At 42.8% G+C, this 11,449-nt stretch overlaps 1 protein-coding gene across 1 annotated transcript; it reads right to left on the bottom strand.

The window, feature by feature from the left end:
* Positions 1-7,339: 7,339 nt before the first annotated feature.
* On the bottom strand, positions 7,340-7,834 carry FERD3L (Fer3 like bHLH transcription factor). Its single transcript, XM_054017033.1, has one exon. The coding sequence runs from the start codon at positions 7,832-7,834 to the stop codon at positions 7,340-7,342; it is 495 nt and encodes a 164-aa protein (XP_053873008.1).
* Positions 7,835-11,449: the final 3,615 nt, after the last annotated feature.

Genomic DNA, 11,449 nt, shown 5'->3' with positions numbered 1-11,449 from the left:
ACAAGGTAAAATACATGCTAACATTCCATCCACTCTGGACATGTTTGTTAATTGAACAGCAAATGTTGGGAATGGTGACAGTGAATGAAGAAGAAATGATAACCTTTAACCCAGTGGAGCAAAAGTATCTATGATTTATTGCTCCTGCTGACTAGATTACACAGAATCTTTGTTGTGCAAGGCAGAAATGTATATCAGATGCGGTATGCACAGATTCTTAGCCCAACACTTTCCAGTGCATTTGCACACTTCAGCATTTGCCTGACTTACACACATGCACTGGGCATATCACACACACATACAGAAGTGTACAAGCGCAGTTGCATGCATACATTTGGGCCTGAGTGTAGAAGGGTGTTCATTATTTGGAATAAAGACCAACATTTTCTAAATTGCCCAATTTGGGACTTCTTAAAGGGTCCTGATTTTCAAGTAGTGCTGAGAACTCATCCTCTGAAAATCAGGACCTTTGTAAGGTGTCTCAAACTGGGCATGCAAAAACGGAGGTTGCCCAAAATCACTGGTCACCTTTGAAAATTTTGGCTATTTTTTTTTATCCAATGAGAAAGAATCATCTGCAATATTAGGGATGAATCAGAATTGTTGAAGAAGCTCTGGTGGGGCTTGGCTTCAAGATTTTGAGACTATATATTATATTACACTCATCATTAAGAAGAAATGTTATCTCCCTTTTCCTCTGACCTATGAAATTCCAGATGTAAAAAATAAAGCAATTAACAAAGTGAAGGATGCTGCAGCAAGTAACATGTAGTAGAAAAAATATATATCAAAGTTTGGATCATCAACTCCTGATCTGTGCATGGAAAAGGACCCTCTACACATAGATCTCCCCCTTGCCATGTATAAGTTTGTGAAAGGTCATCTGCCTTCACAGCATCAGTCCCCACCTTTGGGGTCCTGGGTCCATGCAGGGTTAGGGGGAAGAGACTAGGTGGGCCAGAAAAGGGAGTGGACACACATTGTCTCCTTCTGGCCCCAAGAGCTGAGGTGAGAAAAGTGATACAGCATGAAGTTCTACTCTATTTTCTGTGGAGTTCTGGAAGGAGGAGAATATGCAGGTGACAGAACTGGTGCAGAGGCATGAATGGCCCTGGCCTCCCATGGTTTTCTGAGAACCATCCATCCTCAGATCATTCAGATTTGTCATTAACTCCCCTGGCCTACTCCATGGTAGTGAGGCTCAAGCTCCTGCAATGGGGAGGAATTCCATGAAAGGCTCTTTGTAGAAATTTCCTCCTCCTAAATGCTTTGCCATGGGAGGAGATGATCCGAATGCCAGAATGTTACAGTTAAAGCACCAAAACCATTAAAATGTATGTAAACAATTCTAAGTTAAGATAATATACATAAACATTTGGATACCTTTACAGTTCATATGTTCTCTTACAAGTATATATATATGTGAAAATTAACATTATACATCCCAAGACTAAGGGTTATTATAGGATCACCCCCTTAACTTTGAATTCTTTGGTTAAGTCAATGGGAATTTCAAATGGCCGAGGATTGCTGGACTGGACTCTCACTATTCTTACCACCAGTGGAGCAACAGTGGAAAATTTTGGAAGATAATAGCCTGCTATAGACCAGACCTGAGTGTCACCTCTGAAATTAGGGGAGAAAAAGGTGAGAAACAAAATTCTTTGTAAAGAGGTTGAGACAAATTTTAAATTCATAGGTTATTCAGATGAATCACATTCTAAGGTCTATCATGTTAACACAAAGACCTACCATAGGAATTTTTATCAACCAGGTCTATATTCCATTAAGGACTACATCCTACAGTTCTTAAACAGACAAAGTCTTGAAGGCAATTTCAATTGAATTCTTGATCCCATTGAAGTCACTGGTAGTTTTACCTGGGCATACTGTTAGGGTTGGTGTCAATTGTAGAGGCTGTTTGGGATCAGTCTGTTCTTTTGCATCAAGGCCTAAATGAGAATGCTCTAGATGTAGCAGTTCTTTAAAAAGTTTTGTGTAGAAGTGTTAACAACTTTTTCAGCCTACCCAACAGCCTTTGCAACGGTTATGGTGTATGCATAATAGCAAAAGCGTGGTTTGCCCTATTAGATCACAACTGTCCTTCTCGAAAGATGATGGTACAAGTGCCAAAGCAGTTACAATGGCCTGATCTACACTACAGACTTATATAGGTAGAACTACATTGCTGAGGGGTGTGAAAAATCCACACCCCTGAGAGACGTAGTTGTACTGAGATAGCCCCCAATGTAGACAATGCTATGTTGAGAGCTTCTCCCGTCAACATAGCTCCTATTTCTCGGGGGGGTGGATTCACTACGGTGATGGGAGAAGCTCTCCAGTGATCGGCATAGTAGCAATTTCACTAAAGCGCTACAGCGGTGCAGCTGCACCAGTACAGCTGTGACGCTATAGTGTTGTACATGAAGACAAGCCCCATGTGTCATGCTGAAGTGTCACAAGTAGCTAAAAAGTCCTATTCTCGAGCGGCAGTCTGTGTCACCGATGGTGCAGGCATAACACGCAGGGCTAGAATATGAAACTGGTGCTCTTGAGGTCTGCTGCACTTTCATTATATTGGATCACTAATATCAATGCATAGAAAAAAATACTTATGAAAACTGGCCCTACATATGCCCAGCAGTCACCCTTTAAACCTCATTATCTCAGCTATTTGCAATTTAAAAAAAAAATCAAAGGGTTCATGTTCATATTAAGGAGCAAAATGGCTGCAGAGAAAATCAACTTAAGAAACACAGCTGATCTGAAGTTAAAGAAAAAAAAAAAAGTCTAAGCCCCCATCCCACATATTCTTAGTACCCCTGTGACTTTAAAACCTAACTTCTTTTAAAGTTTGTAAAAGGAAAAACAAAAAAAAGAGTTGTTGGGCTAAGTCCTCACTTATCAAGTTTCATCCTGGAGGGAATTTTTATAGCTGAGTTATAAACCCTCCACACTAGTGTGTTTATAATGGAAATGCTGACAAATGTGATAATAAACACCAATCATGGGGCCTTAGTAGCTAGTCAGAATGTGGATGCAGGAGTTTTCAATGCTATCATAATATTTTGTTCTGTTTCCAGCACTAATTTGCTTAAATCTGCTTTCAGGTTGGGTAGTTGTAAAACAAAATCAGCCTGAATATAGATTGTAAAGTCTTTTGATTATTTTTCCTTCTCTTGGAAAGCTTGGTAATGTCTTTCAAATATGATTTCATTTAGACTTATTTTTTGGTTTACATGTCTGAATACTAAGAGTAACCCGATAGCTATGAGGGAACTCAGCTTTATACCAAAAGGCAGCCTTCAGTGAGCAAAGAGAACATAAACAAACCCGCTTCAGAGCAAGATCTAAAAATGGTATTTGTTCAAACAGCTCTAAGACTTTAAAAACCCCATTATTATCTTTTCCCAGGAGTAATTGACACCGTCAGTTTTTCTTTTTAATGCGGTGATAAAGGCATGATCCTTTAGGAGAACCAATCGCTGTGATTAGTTTGTGCATTGGAGGCTGCTGTGGCTTGTGCATTGGTGGTTGCTGTGTTTTGGATACCTTTAAATATACTGGGTAAAATCCTACCCCCATTGAAGTCAATAGGAGTTTAGCCATTTACTTCAATAGGGCCAGGATTTCACTGGATCCCATTCTGATCCCAGATATACCAGATTTATACTACTCCATTTACTTTAGTGGTGTTACCCCTGAATCAGACCAGGGTAAGTGAGATGAGAATCAGACCCATTGTACATTTGATTGCAATGAAAGGGGATTATACTGCAGCTGGAAACTTGCCCAATATGGTTCCAAAATGTGTTTACATGCCTGGCACACCATGGCCCCAGTATTGCAACTGGATCCACAGGGGCAGATGGATGGGCCCATGTGGAATCCCACTGCCTTTAGTGGAGTCCCACATGTGTGAAGGGGTCTGCCTGAACAGATCTAGTTTCCATTGTTGATGGGAGCCCAAGAGAACATTGCACTAAGGATAACATTGCATCAGATCATGCTCCTTTTTTATAAAGTCATCCAAGTCAGTGATAAATCAATTGAAGCAAGCAAAGCCAGACACTTGCACTTGATAGTTGGTTTGTAGGAAGACATTTGTCAGCTCCTCCCCTCATATAAATCAATATAGAACTGGAGTAGCTCCTTTGAAGGCAATAGTGCTATAGCAATTTTCACCAGTGGAGGTCCTTGACATTTGCCCTGCGCAGTTTATACATTTTCTCCTCTGGCATAAACTGCAATGGCATTTTTTCTTCAAAATCAATGATTCAAACAGGAATTTCACTATAGCTCTGACTTACCATTGTCAAATTTCCAGTGAATTCTTTAATAATAATTAATTAGAGAGGATCAGGATTTTGGGTCATACATAAATAATAAAACACAGACATTGCTTTCTGCCTTTTCCTAATTGTTAACACAAGTATGAAAACAATTTGGATCTTGAAATGTTCCAATGTTTTGTTATTAAGCCAAAAAGAGAAAACCAATAATTTTTGAATTATCTGACACAGACATGTTTACATTTTGAAGCTCTTAACTTAAAATAAGATGGGTTATAGAGACCTAATTTTATCCAATGACACAGAAATGAACACTCATAAAGAGATACACAGCCTTTCTATGGAAAGCACAGTTATATACAGATTATAATATAGAGTAGTTTTAAAAACGAAAATCTAATTGCACACTCCATTGTCTATAAAGAACCCATCTTCATCTTGATTCTTTATACAGTGGTAACAACAATATACATCTGGACCATTTGTTGATTTGAGAGGTTTAATCTTCACTTCTAGTTAAATTTTTCATTTTTAGCAGAATATATTCTAATACAGGAAGCACCCCAGTTTTATAGTGAGGTTTGGGCTGTATTAGCCAGCCCACCCTCTCTTAGAAAAGACATTCCAACAACTCAGAAAGCAGATATATTGCAAATCAATTGATATCTGAATCAGGAAGGTCAGTACAGGTAAGGAATAAGCATTTGGCAATGCAAATGTTAATAGCAATATTAATAGTAAATAATAAACAGAATGAGAAAGAGCAATAACAATCCTTATGGGAGTTAACAAAACCATGGACTATAAATGATAGATACTTGGGCCAGATTCTGATCTCGGTTATACTGGCAAAAAACCAGAGACACTCTTTTGATTGGCACTGTTGCAGATTTATACCACTTAATTCAAAGGGAGTTCTGTCACTGACTTCAGTGAGGGCACACTCAGGCCCTAAACTGTTTATTAAGATGCTTTTGATGTATGGGCGGGGTAAATAAACCTGTTTTATTTATCTCACAGGAGAAGAAGTAACACCATATCAATTGAAGGAAAACCATGAGAAAGGAAGGTGAGAAGGAGCAGGAACACTAGAATGTATGTGGAGATAGATAGATAGATAGATAGATAGATAGATAGATAGATTGATTACAGGTATTTGGAATTTTCTGAATTGCAACATTCTGAATTTTTTAAAAATTGGGGGAAAATTAAATGAAAAAAAATGATTTTTTTTCTGTTTTCAAATCACCTTTATGGCTAGCCAATTTTAAAAAAAACTTTTCAAAATCTCAAATTTATTTTTAGATTAGTCAAATTTTCATTCCCTCCCCCCCCCCCAAATTCGCCCACCCTCCTTTCCCCAGACCAGTCGCAATTCCTAATAATAGACTAGGCAGATTCCTAGATTCCAAGGCCAGAAGGGACCATTGTGATCATCTAGTCTGACCTCCTGCATAACTCAGGTCATAGAACTTCCCCAAAATAATTCCCACAACAGAGCTTTTAAAAACACATCTAGGCTTGATGTAAAAACGGCCAGGGGTGACTAATCTCTGTCAGTTTCCCCATTGCTTTGGAAGAGGAGCTGGAACGCACATAAGGCGCGAGACTCAGGCCAGAACTGAGCTCAGAAAGCAACCAGGAGCCCCTGCAGGGGACTCAGTTTGCAGGGCAAAGCTATTGCTGGGGAAAGCAGCCCCGAGCAAAGGGGGGGAGCAGGAGCGGAGGCAGCTGGGAGGAGAGGGAGCTTTTCCCCTTCACTGCTCATCTCCTTCCTCTTGCCACTGGCCCCGGGCACATGGGAGCGGGTGACCCCGGCGGCGCTCTCAGATAATGCCAAAATAATTAAACTCGCCCTTCGCCTGGCCTGTAGGAAGCGTCCGCCCGCCCCCACCTGCAGGCGGAGAGACGGCAGCGAGCGGGCTAGCGAAAGCCAATTAGCCTGGGCTGGGCCGAGGGGACACAATGGAGGAAGCGCCGAGGTTTCTAGGGGCGCCCGGAAGCGAACGGAGCCAGGCCGACCGGCTCGGCAGCCGAGCCAGAGAGGGAGGGATCAGAGACCCCTCCAGGATCCCTCCGGCCTGCCTCGCTCGCTGTCTGCCGGGCCGGCAATTTCATTGCACGCCTCAGCGGCGGTTAGCCCCGGGGAAGCCCACGGAGGCCGGCTGCTTGACGCCAGCCGGGGATCGGGCCCACGGCCGTGTGTTTCCCTGCTCACACGGAGCAGTGATTGCTCCGAGCGCACGGTTTTCCGGGAGCCGTTCTCCCCTCTCACCCAGGCTCATTTCCCTCCCACCCTCGCCCCCTTTTCTCGTTCATTCATTCATTCATTCATTCATTCATTCATTCATTCATTCAGGGACTTTCCAACATCGCCTGGCCGCGGCTGGACTCCCTCCCACACCTAACCCTACCCCCGTCCTTTCCCAGCACTCCTTTCCCAAGAAACTTTGTTGGACTTGCTGGAAGACCCCGTGCCAATTCCCAGCTCTGTTCAAATGATCCATTCTACGCTTTAGGTGTCGTGTGATGCATTAGATTGACTTTTCCGGCTAGCAGAAAAGAGTAAGGACTTTTGAAAGGCAAACCCCGCTAACATGAATGTATTCGATAGGCGGCATGTGGAAAGCATTTACTCCTCGTCACTATAAGGCAGGGATGCCTCCCAGGAAAATCCCATTGAAAGCCACCAGGTCTATGTCAGCGGGGAAGTCTCAGACCTTTCCCCAAAGGCAGCAGGTGGCAAAGTTTTAAGTAAAAAGAAACAAACAAAAATCCTCACTTTTTTTCTTGCCAAAAGTCCCATTAGATATCAATGAATGTACAGATGGTGATGCTTTCCTCCCTGCCCCGCCCTCCCGGAGTGCCCCTTGATTTGATCTTATCCCATCATCCCCTGAATCCTCTACGTGACCCCAGACACTAGCCAGAGAGCCAGGAGCACTGCCTGTGCTAAACTGCGTCCCCGACCTTTCTCCTCCGCCTGCCCGGGCTGGGATGCTGTCCGCCTCCATCCCTGGATGGAGAAGCCCTGCGTCCTCGGCTCTCTAGCTCGCCTCCTTCTTGTTGCAGCTGTCCAAGAGTTCAGTCATAAAGGAGATGTAGACTATGGCCAGGCGTAAGGTTTCTATCCTGGACAGCCGCTTCTCGTAGGCGAAGGTGGGCACCTTCTTCCTCAGCTGATCAAACGCTTCGTTGAGGTTGAACATCCTCTTCCTTTCCCGTATGTTGGCAGCCTGGCGCTGGGCATAGGTGATGACTCGCTTTCTCTTGGGTCTGTCCAGCAGAGACGTGCCCCTCATTCTCTCCTCCTCCTCCTCCTCTTCTTCCTCGGGGTCTCCATCATCAAAGGGGGCCAGAGGCAGCCCCCTGGCCATGCCCTCTCGGAGAGCCAGGGCTCTCTCCCCAAACGGAGGTCCGGAGGAGAAATCGTACAGGTCCAGGCTGGGCACCCCTCGAGGGTGGCACTCAGGAGACCCCAGGGAGAGATCGGCCACGAAGTCCAGCACCGAGGCGCCCACCGGCCCTTCCTGATACGCCATTTGCTGGGCTCGGCTGGATATTTCATCGATTCTCCCAGGGCGTGTGCGGGCTGGGAAGAGGCTGATATCTCACTTCACAGAGGGCTTGGCTGGTACCATCCCCAGCCGAACGGCGCGAGGGCATTAATATTTATAACCCAACAGATAACCGGATTAGCGGCACCAAAGAGGAAGGCTATGAAATGTTTCCCCTCGATGCTGATGAGAGGAGACAGGCAGCCCCTCGGGGACGCGTGGATGTTCCAATGAGAGAGGTTCCCCAGGGCTTCAATCCTGTCACAGCGATCAGGGCCAGTTCCTTCTTGGCAACCGTCCCTAGCTCTTACCTGCTGCGCGCTTTTGTCTCTTCTGACACCCCCGCAACCAAACGATTTTCAGACTCTTTCAGGCCCGAGCGGCCAAGATTGTTCTCCCCTGGGGTCGTTTCCCTGCTCGCTGCACGGATCTCTGTACCTTGCGACCGTGCCTGACAATTGATGTCAGACAAGTGCATGTAGGCTTTTAATGATGTCCTGAAGAGGGGACCTGCATGCAAAGGGTCACCGGGGGAATGTTTACCCTGTATCCCAGTGCAAGGAGAGCTGAATGACAGGACCTCCATTAGCCTAAGCAAGCATTGTAGGGGACCCCATATTGCATTCCCAGTAGTAACTGTTGGAATCGGCTCCCCCTCACCCCCCACTAGAGTTCAAACATCTATCCAGCGGGGCAGTAAAACACTGGCCTGTAAAGCTCATGTTGTTTCAGCCAGTCTCAAAGCACTTGATCTGAAACTCTTTCCTCCTGCACTTGAGAAGAATGTAGGCTTTTATCCCAATCAACGCCTGGGCATATTCGAAGCCAGCTAAAGTCACGCAATGAGAACAATACGATTTTTTTTATCAGAATCCTGCTGATTACCTTCGACTTGTCGAGCTAGCATTTTTAGGGGGCAGGAGGGTTGTATTTTGCAGTTCAGACACCACCTACTGTATTTAGATATGCACACTAGCCGTAGGGGTATCATGATTGGCCAGACCCACCACTCTTTAATTGGAATCGCATCTCTTTATCGATTTCCTGCTGTGCATCGTTTGTACACGGGGTATCTTTTGGCCTTGACTGGAGTTTATTTTTGAAAAGCAAACGTATCGGTATTTTCTTTAATCCTTATCATGCATCATCAGCACACCACGTCCGCTTTGGGGCTATTTAGCCTTTAATTTTTGTGAGGGGATTTCAAACCCCATCACTCCCCCACTCAACCCCCCCCCCCCTAAAAAAACCAACCAACCAAACAAACAAAAAAACACAAATCCCGAGAAACAAAGAAAACAAACAAAAAAACATCCGAGAAAATCCTTCCTGTTTGGCTACAGGACTGCAAATATTTCCAATCGATGACAAAGCTCTCCTCCCATTTCCAACACACTGAGCAGCTGTGCAAACCAAATATCTTTTTCTGCGAAAGATGAGGCTGGAACTATGTCCCCTACATGACTCTCCCACTCTTCCTTACATTTTTTTATATGAAGCAATCCAGGGCTTCCAAAGAAAAGTGGAAAGAGCTACTCCGCACAGTTAGATGTGATCAGGAGAGAACAGAGGAGTCTGGTACATCACCTGGTTTGGGACACCATCCTGAAGGTAAACCGACAAGGGGAGAGGTACATTGGACAGCTCCCGGAACTCAGGAGCGTTCATGAGCGACGCAACAGGTAAGCAACATTTCTGCAAGTACTCACTGTCTGAGTGCCAATTAGTATGAAATAAGGCAAAATACGCCATTTTCAAATCAATTAGTGCATTGGCTTTTTTATCCTGCCCTTTTACTCACAAATCAAAGTGCACCTCTCTTCGTCATCTTATTACACCCACTATTATTAGTAGTCCCAGTGTTATTTCAATTGTTTAATGGCTTTTTGTGCATTTAAATTACTAACTAAATATCTAATAATAATAAAAACAGAAATAACACAGAGATCCAGATCATTCTTACTAATGTGGTTTACATTAAAAAAGGAGAGAGCGTACCACGACAGTGTGGTTATTTATTGTGCATATGTTTAAGTAAACATTTGCTGTAAACCAAGATAATCACAGAGCACTATGGAAACTGTAACACAAGAAGTTGAAGAGTTCAAATTGTTCAGGATTGTCTGAAGAGCGGAAGATGAGCAATTAAATGTATAGGGCGATTTATCTGAAAAGGAACTAAACATGCTCATTTTCATTTTACATAGTTTCAAATTTGTTTTGTTTAAAGATATACAGGTAAAAATTAGTTTAAAGTTGTTTGGGAAGGGGGATAGCTGACAACAAATTATTTCCATTGCAAAGTTCCTTACCAGTGATATATTTACGTTAGAAAATGAAACAAACCCGGATGGGGATTGGAAATCTTCAACTATATACATATCCTCAACATTTCCACTGATGTATGAAGCTAAAATAGACCGGAAGAGGTATCAGATGATTAGCCTAGGCTCCTCAAATACTGATTAATGTTCTTGGAGGTTTTTGTTGGTTTCTAATCCAAATTTTGAATTAAAAGTTTTAGGAGACAAAACACAGAGCAAAGCAAGCAAGAAAGCAACCAAAACCCTATGATTGCACCACAATGGGAATAGAATACAGTAACATACACAGGGAAAGATTATTACAGAGTCCACCTGCTATTAAGGTTTGAATAAAAACATAGTATTCTGATTGGACAAATGAGAAGTTCTAATGGAAAAGGTACATGGCTATAATCCAAGGGGATCGTGTTATCAAATTCTGTTCAGCTGTAAGGTTGTTTTTAGCTCTTTCCCAGGAACATAAGTTAAAATATTATTTTTCTTATTTCAAAGGAGTATAAAGTAAATTCAGTGAGCTATCATTTCAGACATATTTTAACACATTTTGAATGCATCAGATTGTAACAGGTTGAGAAAAATGGAGGGGATGAAATATATATATATCCATGCAAAACTTTTGTATAGAGATTTTCCAATTCAGCTGAAATAATGTGGGGGGAAGAAGATACTTTTCTCTAAGAAGCTGCTTTGAAACCTTCCCAGAATAGCTCTGTGGTTGATTTAGATTATTATGTTCTATGTTTGTTTTAACCAGACAGAAAGTAATTGCTCAGTGATCATTTAAATTATTACTCTGATCCTTACATTTTGTCAGTGCTTCACATTAATTTTTGAACCTCAGCTTGTGTGTGTCAACGGTTGTTTTTTTTTTCAGTCACAGATACCACATAGTTTAAAAACAAAATCTAGCACTTGTAGACAGTTTACATCTTCAAAGAGCTGTGTAAACATTTAGTTATTCACATATCTTTAAAAGCACCTACCCCACAGGTCCAGGTGCTTGTATGAATCATTGAAAATATGCATGATTAAGGATTAAAACCCACAAAACAATGGCTTGCCTGACCAACCCATCCCAACCTACAAAAAAAAAAAAAAAAAAAAAGCTTCCTAACAAAATAATAACAGCTTACTCACTCAGATAGCAAATCTGGTGTCTCTTGAACCAAAATAAATGGGGTGGATGAGTTCTAGAGCTCAAGGCACTGGTTCAGAAATACCCCTGCTACCTGCCTCTTAAACCAGGGTGCTGACAATCAGCCATTTTGCTGATCAC

The sequence above is a fragment of the Malaclemys terrapin genome, chromosome 2 (genome assembly GCF_027887155.1).
Source record: "Malaclemys terrapin pileata isolate rMalTer1 chromosome 2, rMalTer1.hap1, whole genome shotgun sequence".
In the NCBI taxonomy this organism is placed as follows: Eukaryota; Metazoa; Chordata; order Testudines; family Emydidae; genus Malaclemys; species Malaclemys terrapin.
This window is presented reverse-complemented; position numbering and strand designations above follow the sequence as displayed.